At 33.7% G+C, this 17337-nt stretch overlaps 2 protein-coding genes across 2 annotated transcripts in view; one reads left to right on the plus strand and one right to left on the minus strand.

The window, feature by feature from the left end:
* dsx-c73A (doublesex cognate 73A) overlaps positions 1–2162 on the plus strand; it is a 109994-nt gene extending 107832 nt beyond the window's left edge. The window contains exons 5-6 of the mRNA XM_073082083.1: positions 263–361; positions 739–2162. Coding sequence (XP_072938184.1) covers positions 263–361; positions 739–989 — 350 coding nt within the window. The 3' untranslated portion in view covers positions 990–2162. The remainder of the gene's footprint in view (positions 1–262; positions 362–738) is intronic.
* LOC140749063 (elongation factor-like GTPase 1) overlaps positions 1–9696 on the minus strand; it is a 182390-nt gene extending 172694 nt beyond the window's left edge. The window contains exons 1-9 of the mRNA XM_073082081.1: positions 9203–9696; positions 8150–8389; positions 7312–7492; positions 6021–6894; positions 5872–5945; positions 5415–5570; positions 5071–5188; positions 4129–4850; positions 2531–2644 (exon numbers count right to left, since the gene is read on the minus strand). Coding sequence (XP_072938182.1) covers positions 2531–2644; positions 4129–4850; positions 5071–5188; positions 5415–5570; positions 5872–5945; positions 6021–6894; positions 7312–7492; positions 8150–8389; positions 9203–9550 — 2827 coding nt within the window. The 5' untranslated portion in view covers positions 9551–9696. The remainder of the gene's footprint in view (positions 1–2530; positions 2645–4128; positions 4851–5070; positions 5189–5414; positions 5571–5871; positions 5946–6020; positions 6895–7311; positions 7493–8149; positions 8390–9202) is intronic.
* Positions 9697–17337: the final 7641 nt, after the last annotated feature.

A 17337-nucleotide genomic window follows, 5' to 3' on the forward strand; every position in this document is an offset into this window, starting at 1 on the left:
AACGTAGGTATTACGGTCTCAAATGTGTGATATCAATGCTCTTTATAAATAATACATTACCCGCCATCCATCTATTAACCCAAGCTTTCAATTTCAATTTTAGGCAATGAAAATATTTATTTAATCCTTGAAGCGATAATCTGTCGAATCAGAGAATATGGCACACGGCCAAAAAACATATTAGCGGGGAATTCAATCAGAAGGGGTATCGGATTATTTTGATTCAATTTCGATATTAATTTTCTTTGTTTCGATTTTTCAGAGGGCCCCATGTCACACGATCAACCCACGTACGCGTCAGTACCCGGGATCAGAGTGTATGGCATGATGTGCGTCCGACCGACCACTGTCTACCATCAAGGTCAGTAATTAGTCTGTTGATTACTTCATTTCTCTATGAAATTTGTGAAAGCGACTATCTGAAGACTATACAATCATAGTAATATGTGCCTATTTCATCTCTTGATATGTATTTTTGTCTACTATTATACATACCAAAATATTATTCTGGAAACGTTTAGAGTCCGCAGTTTGAAAAAGTGGTACAGCCAAATGAAAGACTACTGTAATCGTTAATTTTACTTTACTTAACTTAGAATAGCGCTACGCGTATTCGCACTTCGTTTAGATAATATGATTCATTTGACTGACGAAACGTAAAGGTGCACTTGTATGTTAATACGACGACAAATCATATAAATCAAAGGTGTAAATAACAAATTCTTCTGTCTTTAACAGGTTACAACGCGAACCGGTACGCCGGCGTAGTTCAAAGCACAACCAGCACGTACAAAGTGGACTATTCTCAACCTCATTCTTACGGCGACAAGCCAGTATACAACCGCTACCAAACGCACAGCTACTCAGACACCAACTACTACAATAGACGGTCTAGAGCCGCACGCGCGAAGCGAATGACACAAGAATACCCTCCTTTCCCATGGTACAAAGTGAAGGAATTAGCACGATCGTTACATTGGATCAATTAAAAAGAAAACAATCAACTAAGTAGCACGGAAAAGTATGTTGGGTTCATACAGGCCTCGCGTAACCGTGTAAGTGGAATCCGCCTCTTTGAATCCAACGAAAACTTTGTGTAGTTAAGGTGTGTTTAATTTCGAATGCTTCGCCTTACCAGATCTACTAATAGTCAAGATTATACCTTCTCGAACTAAACTCCAAGCGGATTAAGCTTGGAGATTATTTCAACTGTGAAATACTCACAAAAGAGAATATGCATGATAATTTTGCAACTCAACTATTTGATAAATATCTAAAGTTTATGTATGCGTCTTGTGAGAATGAAATGGGAGTTTTAAATGAGCGATAACATAATGTGAAAATATTGCCTTGCGTTTTCAAAAGGAGCTTTCAACACAACGTTTCATCAATTATAAAATTGACATTTGAAAATTGAATTCAAAGAATATTTGTTACGACAAAATAGAAAGCGAATTTATTTTTTTGCGCCATTGTGTGTGTCCATGATACAGGCGTCAGTACAATTTAACACATATACATAGTTCAGGCGCTGTCCAGTATTATCCACCTAAATTTAATAATCATATTTATCATTTAGTTCGTTTCAAAATAATGCATATTCCCTAAAGCAGTGTTGCATTTATAACGCATTTACTAGGGTAGAGTTGAGAACAATCTAGTAGGATGCAAGTTTTACTTACGTATAAAATATTTATCGTTAATACTCAAATACAGTACACATATTCATGTAAGCTATACCCGGAACATAATCTATGTAACTTAGCTCATATACTTTGCCAGAAACATAGAAGTAAATGCCTATAAATTAGTTGTAAGTGAATCGGAATGTTAAATAAATTAGCTGAATAATTTATTGATGATCCCCACCAACAAACTGGTGATTATTATAATTAATGATACAGTGAATATGAATGATTATTATAATAAAAATAAATTAAATTAATTATAAAGTGTACACAAAACGATGTGATACGATTTCAGTGGAATTTTGTGTAATTTGATGCATTTATAGCTGTTTAGGATCTAGATTATACAGTATTTATAACAAGACCATATAACTAAGACGATCGCTTTGTAAATAGTAGTGATAATTACAATATTTGTTACAATTACAATTACAATATTTGTAATTATAAATGATTAAATTGGAAACAAATTTATTTTTCGTTTTATTTATTTCCTAGATATTCTTAATTTAAGGGTCTGTAAAAAGAATTTTATGTAGACGCCGATTTTATTCGTATCTTTAGTACTTATCATAATATGTAATATAATCGTATATTGTCGACGGTTATCAAAGATTATCGCCGTTCCTGCTATAAGTACTACTATGTGTACCAATGACTCCAGATTTCACACCATTGCATGTGTATTATTATTATTTTTTGCAGTATGGTCATAGGATAAATGAACTTTTTCTTAAATAACAAAAGATAGAATGGTGCAAAAATCTTGAAATATAAAATAAGATGACAGTCTTCAAGGCATTATTTAAAAACAATACAGATACTATATTACTATGACTTACCTAATACTTTTTGGTCAACGACGATATCGCAGGAGTACATAGCCGCCACCAGTCGTTGAGGTTGGAGCTGGAACGCTCGTCTGCAACCTTCCTTCACCGCAGACATTATTTGACCTGATAATATATTTGTTATTAAATAAGTAAGTAAATATATAGCCGTGATAGCCTAGTGATTAAGAAACTCGGCCTCTCGATCGAGGGGTCCGAGGTTCAAATCCCAGGCACGCACCTCTGATTTTTCAAAGTTATGTGCGTATTAGAAATTAATTATCACTTGCTAAACGGGTGACCGTCAGAATGGCCGGTCACTACCCATATTTTACATCGAAATAATTACTAAGAGTTGCTACCTAGTTGCTACTAGTTGCTATTAGTTGCTACTAATTGCTACCTTCGATTAAAAAAAGATAAACTACTTTTTAAGGTGACCGGCCATTCTGACATCAGGATGGCCGGTCACCTATCCAGTGAGAAGAAACTGCGCAAATAAATAGAGTTTTTTTGTAATCAATAGTTGCTACCAAATTGCTACCTTCGTATGCATCGTATTGGACTTCATAGCTTTTAAGGATAAAAAAATATTACGGATTTAATATAAGAGGACTAAACGCCTGTATAATGTATAAGCATAATATGTTTAATTTCGGGTTTTCTTTTCTAATTATACAGGCGTATTAGGCGTTTAGTCCTCTTATATTAAATCCGTAATATTTTTTATCCTTAAAAGCTATGAAGTCCAATACGATGCATATGAAGGTAGCAATTTGGTAGCAACTATTGATTACAAAAAAACTCTATTCATTTGCGTAGTTTCTACTCACTGGATAGGTGACCGGCCATCCTGATGTCAGAATGGCCGGTCACCTTAAAAAGTAGTTTATCTTTTTTTAATCGAAGGTAGCAATTAGTAGCAACTAATAGCAACTAGTAGCAACTAGGTAGCAACTCTTAGTAATTATTTCGATGTAAAATATGGGTAGTGACCGGCCATTCTGACGGTCACCTAAACGGTGAAGGAAAAGATCGTGAGGAAACCTGCATACCTGAGAGATTTATAAAAAAAAAATGTCAAAGGTATGTGAAGTCTACCAATACGCACTTGGCCAGCGCGGTGGACTATGGCCTAATACTTCTCATTACGAGAGGAGACCCGTGCCCAGCAGTGGAACAATAATGGGTTGATGATGATGAAGTAAATATATTATTTAAACTCTTGACTCGAGACGAAGTGCCGACGATAATATGCACATAGAGTAATATTACGAGTTTGTGTTAGATATGTTTATGGTTAACACAGTTATTTCTTTAATGTGCTTGAATTCTAATCGCTTATGTTGTCGTTTTTGAATTTTAATATTAATATAGCAAACGAATAAGTAATATAAAAAGAGATTACCATATTTACGAGTATGATCTGAAAATAGCAATTTAATCCACCATCCACCGCTTTAATATATTTGGAAAATACTTATTTGGTCAAGACCAAGAAATGTTGTTTACTTAAGGAATAGTAACTTTAGGAATGTTAACAGGAAAATATATTTTTTAAATGATTTCGATTAGACGCGATGTAATATTTTTGAATTTATAAAACATACCCGATAAAGGTCCAAAAGTATTGGAGACATCGTCACCCTCATTTTTATCTAGAGACCATTCTTCTACACAGAAAGCAACGCCCATCATCGGTTCCTCACACAGCGGCCCAGCGAGCGACGCTAATTGGAAGCCGTTAACAAAACTGCCTTCGTATTCAAACCTTGGATCTTCTTGAAATTCCTTCTCATGGTACAAATACCTTGTAGTGTAGTCTGATGTCTGGTTTAGCAAGACGTTAGGACCACAATTCCTCGGACCCACCGACCATATTTGATTCACTATGTCCTTCCAATCAGGACCATGCTTAGAGCAAATACTGTTCAATTCACTTTTGAATGCTTCTATTAGTTTGAGCATTCTCTCAGAGAGCTGATTTTTATCGTTTATGTTTAACTTCTCAACTGCTTTGTCTATAATATCTTGCTTACAAGTATTTTGTAGACTTTTTATATGCTGTGATATAGCTTTGAGTAAATCGGAAGATCTTTCAAGGAGATCCGTTATCTCCCTTGGCAAAGGTCTGGCTCTGATTTTGATCCTACTTTGCTTGTTATTAGTTTGTATGTTAACAACTGGGTCTTGGTCACTATCATTTACTTTATTAACATTTTGGGCGTCTATTTCTTCATTAGCCATATCAACTTTCGGTGGCTCTACGATTGTTTCACGGAATGGAACTATTGGTTCTGATACAGATATTGGTATCTTCGCGTAAATGTTTCTAAAATAAAATTGTATCCATTAAATTCTGTCAAGTCATGTTAGATTTATATCTTTTACTTAAACGTAATAATATAGTAAAGAGAGGTCGACATTTATACGAATAAGGATATCATTTTCAGTTAAATCGAAGTATAATTTAAATAAGAAAAAGCTGATTAACGAAAAATTTCAAAAAAATATATGTGTCGCCAAAAGAAATGTTATTATTTTAAACTTACTTCAAATCTTCGAGACACCGCTGTAGATGCACTTCACCTGCTGTCACTAGCACGTGCTCTCCCGTTTCTTGTAAGAGGACTTGTACACATGAGTCTGACTGATTGAGTAGTTTAAGTCCTGTAAACAAGTATTACCACTGAAATAATAAAGTTAGTGCAGCAAAGAGTATTAGAAAAGGCACTTAAAATTTTCAACTTTTTAATTGTTTACTTAATTCAGCCAATTTGTAAAATTTAAAAATTTTGAGAAAATAATCACCCCGGTAAATCAATGCGTACTTATTATATGATGAAGTTAAGTACAGCATTGTTGTTTTTTTGACACTAAATATATAAGTTCTTACCTTTGACTAACTGAGGTAGTTGCGATGGGTATGTAGGTTCCAATGCCACTCTCAATATTGGTACTGCCGCATACTGAATTTCACTGAATGCGGGACATGCAATGGTGCTACTCAAAGTTGCTGTTTTCAAAATGTGATCTTCTAATCCACCTATGCCTAATATAAAATGGTTTAATTAATGATTTATTTATGATGCCATTATTGCTAGATTATCCAGTACTTTTTCACTAACTTGTATGTTTGTGAAATAGCTGTTTATAAATTAGCTATACATATTTTAAGCGAAAAAAGGACTTGCATTATAATAATTTTCTTTCTTTCCTTAAAAGTTTAACACTATAATAATTCTGTACTATAAAAAATCCCAAAGCATCTTCTATTAGTCAAACATTAAATTTAGTAAAAACAAAAATAAGAGTTTCAGTAATTACTAACATGAAAACAAATTTATAATTACCTATTATGTTACCAGCAACTGCTTCGTCAATATCTTCTAATTCTCGTCCCATCAAAATATACAAGGACTTCACCCTGTAACAGACAATATTTTTAATAACACTCCGAAATACTTAAAATACATAGAACTACATACAAATTGGCACTCACTCGGCATATGTGATGTGTTCATCACTTTGCAAGTCTTTCAACTTTTTGTCAGGATCTATATTGAAATCCTTGACATTAAGTACTTTGGATGGGTCATGTTTAGGGCCTAAAACATATACTTTGGCACCTTTTTTAAGTTTTCCACTGAATATTCTAGCAAAAGCTATAAATGCTGGTTGATCTTTATCTTCCTTTTCTTTTTCATCTTCAGCACATTTTTCTAAATCATTTTCATTGTCTTCTTTCTGTTTCTTTTCAGTTTCCAAATTTACATTGGTTTGTTTTGACTCTTCACGCAATTGCCTTGCCCGCTCTCTCCTTATTGCCATCTCCTCAGCTGTTAACATTTTCGGCTTGTTTTCTGGTAGAGAACTTTTATCAACACTGAACATTTTGGATATAAAAACGATAAGTGGTCTTTCATCACTACTATCACAGGCTAAGAAGTCATGTTTAAGTTTCATTGTGTCCGGGTGATAAGATTCAAAATCTCGAATACGAGAACACATTAATTTTTCGACTTTTTCAGCAAGTATCTCTTTTGGTGACGGGAGTTTCGTGCATACCATATTCAAAACAGTGTTGGACAATGGTAACCACTGCATCATTAGTGACTGCAACTGAATTCGACTATCAGTGTGCCTTAAATCCCTAGTTGTAAGTTTTATTCCCAACTTCTCACAAATAACAGGAACTTTATCTTTTTCATTCCTCAGTGCAATTGTTTCATAAACATTCCACAAGTTATCCAGTACAACTTGTACGAAAAGTGGTTTCTTCGCCTTCTCTTGTGCACCTTTCATAAATCTCTTTGCTTTAGCATTTAAATAGAAATCACCCCACAGGACTTTTCTAAGTATTTCTTCTCTGACGCCTATTAATATAAAGATAAGGTATAATTAATCAAAAAATTAAATATGTAAATTGAAATGGATAAAAAACACTTATATCTGAGTATCTTGGATTAAGACGTCTACTGTTGGAGCATGTACAAAAATTACATTATTATACAACAAACACTGCTTATATGAAATGAAATGAAATTAAATATATTTATTTTTGTATAGGCCAATGATGGCACTTACAAATTGTCAGGTACAATATTATTCTTAAACTACTACCGGATCGGAACGCGACCTTTATTGAGAAGATCCACATATAAACATGTTATATAAACCACTGCTCTCTATTACTTTTATTTTTCCAATGTGATTATAAATAACACTCCACATACGTAATACTCGTAACTCCACATATTAAAATTATTTTCATATAGATTAATATTTCTTACCGAGTTTGTCAGAAAACAATTTAGCAAATGTATGAGTAGTAAAACCCCATCCATCTATGGCACTAGCGAATACAACATTTCCTTGTTCTGGTGAAAAATATAAGTTGGAATCATCAGCATCTTCTAAAGCAGATGTCCAATCGTAGTAACTATTTTCCTCTTTTTCTTGTGGTTTTTGCTCCTATGAAAAGATAATAAACAACAATTTAACAACCTTAAGTGAAAAAACATTTTCAACGAGTATTGTCATTGTTGCACAATATTATACACAATAAAAATCTTGTTTCATTTCTTAGCTAATATGTTTTATTACACTATTTAAACATATAATAACACAGAGATAAAGCAGTTTCACCATCATTTTTGTGGGTTAGTATAATTCAAATCAATTGGAGACTAGATTTATTTATAATATAGGAATAGCAGACGAGCATACAGTCCACCTGATGGTAAGTGACTACTGCCACCCATGGACATCTGTAATCAATCCCAGATAGGATTAGATATTCCCAACTGAGGTGGACCACAGATGCGCCGCTACCCCTGAGGACTAAGCTGGAACGCCCTGGAAAAGTCTGTCTCCCTTACCACACCCTTCAAAACGGAACACAGCAGCGCCTAACACTGCTGTTATTAAGTAAAAATAGGTGTGGTGGTGGTGCAGTCGGAGTCGAACCACAAAGGGTTCTACCACCTTCAAATACCTAATTACCGAAGATTAAACACAGACTCTTCTATGGCAGATCAACATAGAAATATGTGGTCTTAACTAGATTGTGCATGAATTATTGGTTAATCTATATGCTGAATATAATAATAAAATACTAGTCAAACATACCTGCTTGTCAATTAATGTTTCTTCATTTTCCAACACCTCTGACGCAAACAACTCCCCCGTGACAGCGTTCACTTGTTCTAGAACCTGTGTCATGTGCAAGTATGCATCGAGAGCAGTCATTTTCATCTCCAGTATCAATCGGTCTATCTTATTTAACACAAGCACTGCTTTAATATTTTCAGAATATGCCTGCTTTAGGGCTAATCTTGTTTGTGGGCATACTCCTTCTACGACATCAACCTGTGAACCATGTATTTAGGATTAAAAAATAGGAAACATAGAAAACTGCAACATTACATTATATATGTATTTTGTAAGGTGAAAATTTATGACAAATATAATATTTTAACAATGTGCAATCAAATCAAAAAAAAAAAAAATCTTAAAGGTATGTGAAGTATGCATTTGGCCAGCGCGGTGGACTATGGCCTAATCCTTCTCATTCTGAGAGGAGACCTGTTCCCAGCAGTGGAACAATAATGGGTTCATGATATGACAATCAAATATATACAAGTATAAGTATGTATTGTGTTACAGCATTTGCATTCCTTTTAATGAAGTTTATTGTAAAGTCTGTTCAAATGCTCTTTGTTAATATGTTCTGAAAATTAACATAAAAAAACTATGTGGGAATTATGAAAGCACAAGCCCACTCAGTCATAATGTACCACCCTTTTATTTCTAATTAGAAAAATCCAACATAAGTTATTTTTTGCACAACCTTTACAGGCATAACAATAATATTACGTAGGCACTAATATAGTAATGTAACATGTTAAGTTAACATTTAAATATAGCAATATGTGTCTATTCATAAATATCACATGTCATAAACATATGTTCACTTTCAAATTCTTTAGTTTTTTTTTTTTTTTTGTGTTAGCATCTGCAATCAGTCTGTCTGCGACTATAAACAGATGTGTTGTGAGTCTTATAAGGCTTGTAGGGAACTGCTCCCAGCGGAGCCGACCCTTTCTTTATTTTCAAATTCTTTAGTATTACACATAATTTACTCCTCATTAACATGTGTTGTTGTTGTTATTGTTTACTCACCACAACAATGGCACCATCACACAATCTCACTGCTGTGGACACTTCGCTCGAGAAATCGATGTGCCCCGGGGAATCTATGAGGTTCACGAGGTATTCCTGGCCCTCAACAGCGTGGTAGAGCGAAATACTGCTACTTTTCATAGTGATACCGCGTTCTTGTTCATCGGGTCGGCTGTCCATGTAACGCAGCTTACCAGACATCCGCTGAGATATAATACCATTGCTGGATATCAAGGAGTCCGCCAATGTGGTTTTACCATGGTCCACGTGCGCCACGATACAAATATTTCGGATTTTCGTAGGCTCATGCTGCAGTTCTAACAGTTTCGTCGAATCTACCAGCCGCATCTTGGAAACTTCTCACGTTTTGGGTATCAAAATTTTTATTACGGCAAGGATAATACGATTCTTGACTTTTATATGTTAATCTCGTTACATGTAATAAGAAAAACGCAAGAAAAATTGCACAATGTGAGTGAAATTGTGAAACATTGAACATGACAATGACACATGACTTTGACATTATTGACATTGACGTTTGTCATTGCGTTTTCGTTCGGAAATTTTCGTCTTACAGGAATTTTATGTTTTATTCAATAATTATTTGTTGTTTTTTAAGATACCTTTTTTAATAAGTACTTAAAAACCATTTAATCTAAAAATACTGATTGATATTATATATTAATAAAATTTAAACATGGTTTAATTATGATAGTACTGCTAATCTATCAATTTCTATGTCTTATGTGGTCGTATGTAAAGTACAATAACATTTGTCTTATCTAATAAAAAAGTAGGGCAGTGATAGCCTAGTGGTTAAGAAACTCGGCCTCTCGATCGAGGGTCCGAGGTTCCCTGTAGCTTATCCCTGTAGTTCCGGGACAAGAATAGGGCTACGGTATATCCTACCTGTCGTAAGAGGCGACTTAAAGGGGGCTTCTGGGATCGTGGATGGCAAGAGTGGGAGCCTGAACCGCCCGGCCAACGGCCCCGGGAAGGACGGCGGTATGTGTGGTCGCATACCGCCGTACGCACCAGACGGTGCGGTGAGCGATAAGCTCACCTGGGCGGAACCCGACGGGGCAATGCGCTAAGAGGACTCCGGTTGCGCTCCTTTGGAGATCCCGGAGTCTTCTACGCAGCGCTGAGGACGGCCACCGGGAGGTTTTTGTGCGGTAAGAGTCACACATAACCCTGTGTCGCTCCCATGGCATCGGGTACCTTTTGAAGGTTTCTCCCTCGTGAACAAAAAAAAGGCTATCACTGCTATTACAGGGGATGTCTAGAAAAAACCTAATGAAAGGAGATGTTTCAAAATGTATGGGCTCCCGGCCACCTTTTGTACACTATACTAAAAACTAAGAAAACTTGCAAAGAACAATTCGTAGGGGTTCATTTCCTTCAAATCATGTTCGTTTAATTGTTAAAAAACAATAATTTACACTTAAACTTGCAACATAACAGTGGAAAAACATCATGGCGGTAATGATTACGGTAATAATGTCATCTGTCATTCTATTTTAACTGACTATATACATTATATACTTTTTAATATATTTTTTACGCGAATGGGCGTATATATATAAATATTGTATTTTATGTATTGGGAAACTATGCCTATATTTGATAAACATTAATTATATTTACTTTCATAAATCTTGACTTAAAACAAACATACCAAAATATGTACTTCTATACCAATTTATTTTAGTTAAAACATTTAAGTGTGTAAATAAAACAACTTTAAGTACACATTTGATAATATTTTACTTATTCTTCACTTAGATACATTATTTATTCATTTTCAAAATCTTCCCTTATCAATATTTTCATCCAATCTTGTAGCAGGTTCTGTAATATCCTGTGACGAGCTCAGCCCAAACATCAAACAATGGTCATAATGTGAGCGCAACTACCTACGAGTACGGTTCGTTGCCCAGCGATACAGTTGCAATAATAACTGATTATTTTGTCATCCCAAGAATGTCCTTGTCTTGCTATTGTATTTATCTAAAAGAAGAGAAATGTAAAAAGATTAGCTTCTCTAGTTTAAAATTATTAACGATTATTTCACGATTAATACAACTAACTGATGTATATTTTACCTGATGATATTGAATCCTTGTCAACACAATCCACAGCGATCGCACGAAAATCACAAGAGTCCATAAAACATAAGCTGGGTAAACAAGTAAGGTAGAATCAGTCCAAAATCGAAAGCAGCACTGCGCAGAAACATATTCAGGATTAAAATGGAATCTTCCCATCAGTACATATTTATTCAACGTTTACATTGGAGTCCACTATAATATTATTATAATACGTATATATCCACTTTTACACATATCAAATTGACAACTTCTTCTTTTTTAATTTGACATGTCACTTACATCTATAAAACCAGATACTATTTAAATGGTGGTTTTGTTATAATTATTATAAATAATTAAATAAATTCAGAAATAATGACGGGATACCCAAAACAAAAGCCAGGTTGTAAAGTACTAAGGTAACAATAACTTTACGACAAAAACAGCGAAATACTGAATTACCGACATCCAAAGAGTATAGTAACCTATGTGTGGGGTACACATAGGTTCCTGAACGACATCGACAGTTTTGAAAACTTGACATTGACAGTATTCCGCCATATTTAATATTTCAATGAGGAATGCTTATTTTAAATATTTTTAAACAAGAATACTTCAGGTTATCAAAATATATGTGTATTTTTCTTCAATTATACAAATTATTCGTGTTTTTTAGATATAGTGTACATGAGATGGCCGAAAATGAAACATCTCCTTTGCTTGTCTGGTCGATTAATCGCTTTAGATTAAGATATTTACTTTTCACGGAGAACAATAATAATTACCTACCTACTCGTACTAATCTATATATATTTTATTTTTTTGAAAATTGTACCAGCTTTAGAAATCCGCGGATGGTGCCTCGATCGAAAACCAAGTATTACGATAAATTTAAAGAGAAACTCCGTTTAAAAGGACGTTAACTCTCATCGAGCCGCGCGAAAAGTTTTAGCGTTAAATGTTCCACTTAAGATGACAGATGGAGCGCCATTATGCCATCTTGCAACTGCAGTAAAGTTATCTTTGTAGGTATTATCTTTAATACAATTTTTGAGTTATAATTAGATATTATGGTTAGTGATATACATAATATGCTACATTGTTCATATACTATTTTACCGATTTACAGCTTAACGTTAGTTAGATTTATCCATTATTATGATTTAATATTTTTAATTTTGAAGAAGAATTATTTGAATTCTGTAAGAATTATTTTTTACATTTTATGTACTACAATACTACATAAACACATAATATTTTTTAAAAATAGTTGAAGTGTTATTTCTTTCATACAATTATTTCATATAATTTGTATAATTTCATACAATTTATTATTTGATTAACTTTATTTCGGACTGTTAATATGAAAACATACGAGAATCTAACATTTAGGCACCAGACCAAAATGCTCTTAAATAATCTGTGATAATAATGTAGTATTGAGAATTATTAATAATTGTATTTTAAGAGCAAAAATGCAGTTTTATACTTTAACTCGCACGGCGCCTTACAGTTCGAGAGCGGCTAAAATGCCGCACTTAAGAAGACAGATGGAGAGCCATTATGCCATCTTGCAGCTGCACGATATCTCCTTTATCCCCAGCGGGCTCAATGATATACAGTTAACACTATTTAAATACTATATCTAGCTCGAAATACGATAGATTGTCTGCTTGATTCTTGAGTTTTTCTCGTATAAGTCCTAAAAATAAATCTTTTATTTTAACTAAAGTCAATCATTATATAACGCATTGATACGCTGATATATTCATAGTTCCACATAAAAAATTGATGTTTCATTGGACACAAGAAGACACATGGACCGACCGAGACCCAGAACAAAAATCTAAATTCATTTTTTTTCAAATATCTTATTTGCTGAGCATTGAATTCGCATACTTTTGCGTCTCAGTATTTTTTAAATCATTAAACCACTCGGTATAAGTTGGTATTTGTAATAAATATAGTTGAAAAAACTAAAAAACAAGCTGTTATGATAAAATCAACTAAAAAGCTTTCCGTATTCTATTTCATTCTTTCATACATGCAGGGTAATATAAGGATGTATGTTGATCTTTTTCTACTGAAAAACGGAGTTACTCACTGACAAACAAACAAGTCTTAGTGAAGCTAATATAAAGCGTGTAAAAATGTAACATAAGAAATATTGTACGATATTTTATACGGCGATAGAATCTACACTAGGTATAGCTCTATGGAAAAAAAGCTTGGTAGATGGACTTCCATTTTGGTTTTGAATTGTACGGTGAGGTCTTTAAAGAATATTCGAACTTCAAAGATAATTACAGATTACCAGTGTTTGAAATGACATTAAAAGAACTCTGAAAGGAAATTTATTTTTCAAAACTATAACGTCTCTGCAGGACTTAAATGCTGCACTTAAGAAGACGGATGGAGCGCATTATGCCAACTTTCAGCGGCACCGTATTTTCTTTATCCTCGAATGTTTTGCAAAATGACATAGGTACCTAAGTAAATACATGTATATTATAACGTTACTGCGTGTGTTCCTGGAATTTCGAACTGTACTCCGTGCTGATGTACCATTATTAGTTGTTATTTTAAAAAAAGAGCTCTCATCCAAAGCCGGTGATGCATTAGCAACTCCTCTGGTGTTGCAAATGTCCAAAGGTGGCGATGACTTTCCATCAGGTAGTACGTCTACTTAATCGTTAGGTTAAACAATAAAAAAAGTTGTAAAGCAAAGGGATAGCTAAACTGCCGTTAACTAGTTGAACTATCTTAGATAAATGTCATGCAATAGGTAATTATTTAAATTTGTAAATAACGAACAGTCAGTCTGTTAGTGCCAGACTATAGGGTACTAAAACAGTAAAACTATAGAGTAATAAAGCAAGGTTTTAGTATGATACAACCAATTTCGTCACAGTCCTTGGAGTTGGGCACTCTGCGTTTTCATTTTATGAGTAAACAGTTTTTATTTTATTGTTCACTATTAAAAATACGCTAACAGAGCCAAAACTTCTATAGCAGCTATTTTCTTCAGCGACCAGGGATATTCAGTGAACATCACAATAGGAATATTTTCTTGTTTCATAATTTTAGAGCTCTTTTTACATACTTGGACTTTAGATTTTAAACTTATTTTTTTAATGAGTGATGTAATGTCCTTTCGTCTCTGAAAGCATTACCAGAGAACAATTTAAAATAAAAAAAAAATGGCGAAAATCAAATTGCATTTTTATAAAGAATTAAATTAAAAAATAATTACATTAAATGATATTAAACGTATTACATTTTTGAATACTATGTCTTAGTAACATTGAATTTTCAATGAAGGTTAAACACGAAGCCTATGTCATTACCCGCGTCAGCAGAAAACGTAATTAATGCATATTTAAAGAACATCCATTATTCGTTTATGTGACTTTAATGTTCTTAAACAAATGGCATTTATCGCATTGAATTGTAATCTCCGTTCTTCAATTAATGCTGTAGAGGTTTAATTAAAATAGCTCTAGTTTAAATTTATATTTGTAGCTATTTATTTTTATAAAGAAAAACCCGACTAGCTAAAAATATAGTCTACAGTACTTGCACAATTTTCATTAATCCACCGACTCCACCTTATATGTTAAAATCCATCAAGACTATATTACGCTCAAATTTGTCTATCATTAATCCAAAAGAGAATTCAGTGAACATAGATGTATAGTATAAAATGTCATTGCCAGTGAATAAATAAAATATGCATATAATAACAATTTCACCCAAGCGAGCCACTTCGTTTTAATAAAAAAAAAACAAATTGGTAACTAATACTCTTCTGCAGCAGAGAATATTAGATGGATTGAGTAACTTCTGTCTTTTGTTTCTGCAGTAGTTCCTCTGTTTTTACCTGTAGTCCCTGGTATCTTCTTCTTATTCGCAGTTTGTGGTAAAATTACTTATATGAAGACCTTCCTAGGGTTTCTGGGGTAGATATCCGTGATCTACTTAAGTTGAAATATTAAACTATATAAAATAAAATGTGCTGGGTACAACTTTTCTTTCACAATAAGAAGTGGGGCCACCGTCAATTACGCTGATCATACTCGTATATAAAGTAAAAAACTTAACAAACCATAAAAAGTAAAATAAAGACTTTTCTCAAGAATAATTTACTCTGCTCTGCAAGCAATTGAAACATTTATAACTCTGATAATAGGTACTGTGTCCAATAATAGTTGAACGACCCTCTTGATAATAGTTTATTCAAAGGGTAAAAATAAACAAGAAAACACTTTAAACTTAAGCACGCTGTAACTTTTAATGGAATAGACTGAATTTGGTACAAGGTCTTTCAAAAGATGTTATCTAGAGGTAACAGAACTCCTGCATTTTAGCAGAGCAAACAAGCAAAAGTGTTTAAGTAATTTTCCTTCAAAAGTTCACTCTAGTTTCCAAGATTTCTGTAAAAAGTGCATTCCAAGAATATGAATTTCAATTTTATTAAATTCGATGTTTTGAATCTACTTTTTTGTGAATGATCTTATTAACATAATGTGTTTTATTTCTCTGACCGTAAATTTATTTATTTATTTTTTCATTCTTAATATACCTAAAATATGGTATAAAGGCGGACTTAATGCTATGAGCATTCTCTACCAGTCAACCTTTAGGTCAAACAGAGATCAGCGAGGACGGTATCGATAGAATTAAATATAAATAAATTTACTTAATAAAATATTCAACGAAATAAGATATATATTGTACGTATAGATGTATATAAACGGTAATTTAATAAACATATAAATGCAGAAATAGTGAAAAAAGAAAAAAAAATAAAAGAAAAAAGTAAAAAATAAAAACAAATACAATTAATTGTAATAAATAGATAAAACTAAATTAATTTAATTCCCCAGATGTTGTCTCAGATAGTATTCTGTGACTTTTGATTTGAATGTCTCCCTGTTCAGAAGTTTTTTGAGATTAATGGGTAGGGCGTTCCAGATACGAGCAGCATGAATGGCAAAGGAATTAGAAAGGAAACCTGAATGGTGTAGAGGAAAAGATAGAGTAAGGGAATCTAAGGATCGTAGCTGACGCTCGTGGGAATCGCATAGATATCGAAATTTTTGTTTTAAATAACTCGGAGAAACAGGATCAAAGAGAATAGAGTGAAGAGTATTCAGTGATCTAATCAGTCTACGATCACGAATGGGAAGCCATTTAAGATGGCGACGATAGGATGTGATGTGATCAAATTTGCGTAGACAGAAGATAAAACGTATGGTATAATTGATGAGCCTGTCAAGCTTATTCAACAGCTCACCACTAATCTCAGAGCAACACACATCAGCATAATCGATGATCGGAAATATCAGTGACTGCACAAGTATGACCTTCACTTGGACTGGAAGAAAGTTGCGGAGACGATTCAGATGACGCAGTCTCGCGAACACCGACCGGCTGACCTTGCTAATGTGCACTGCCCAACTCAACGACGAGTCAATGTACAAACCTAGATCCTTTACGCTACATGTAAATGGTATAACAGAATCATCAAACACGACAGGTGAGACGGTGCTAGTATCTAATTTTACAAGCTGTCGAGAACTACCTAATATGATTGCTTGGCATTTTGACGGATTAACCTCAATACCATACCTATTAGACCAGCGATTTAAATTGTTGAGGTTCTTGTTTAAGACATCAATCGCTTTATCAATTCTACTCACATCAGCTTGTACATAGATCTGTAGATCGTCTGTATACAGATGGTACGAGCAATCCAGTGAGTATGTAAGAAAGTTAATGTAAATTGAGAAAAGCAATGGCGAAAGTATACCACCTTGAGGCACTCGAGAATTAAGTTTACACCAATCAGAATGCGTACGATCTACGCGGGTAGCTTGTTATATAATTATAACGTAGATAGGTTTATACGTAGTTTGGTGTATCACAAGTTTAGTGCAGTTAAATAATTTGAAAAAAATAAATACTCCATGAAATCCTAAACAAGTCTCTTAGTTATATGTAATTACTTACCTATATTTTTTTAGCATGTTCGTTTGTGTAAAC

The sequence above is a fragment of the Epargyreus clarus genome, unplaced genomic scaffold, assembly GCF_041222505.1.
Source record: "Epargyreus clarus isolate Ecla_fem2 unplaced genomic scaffold, WU_Ecla_fem_2.2 ptg000017l, whole genome shotgun sequence".
NCBI lineage: Eukaryota > Metazoa > Arthropoda > Insecta > Lepidoptera > Hesperiidae > Epargyreus > Epargyreus clarus.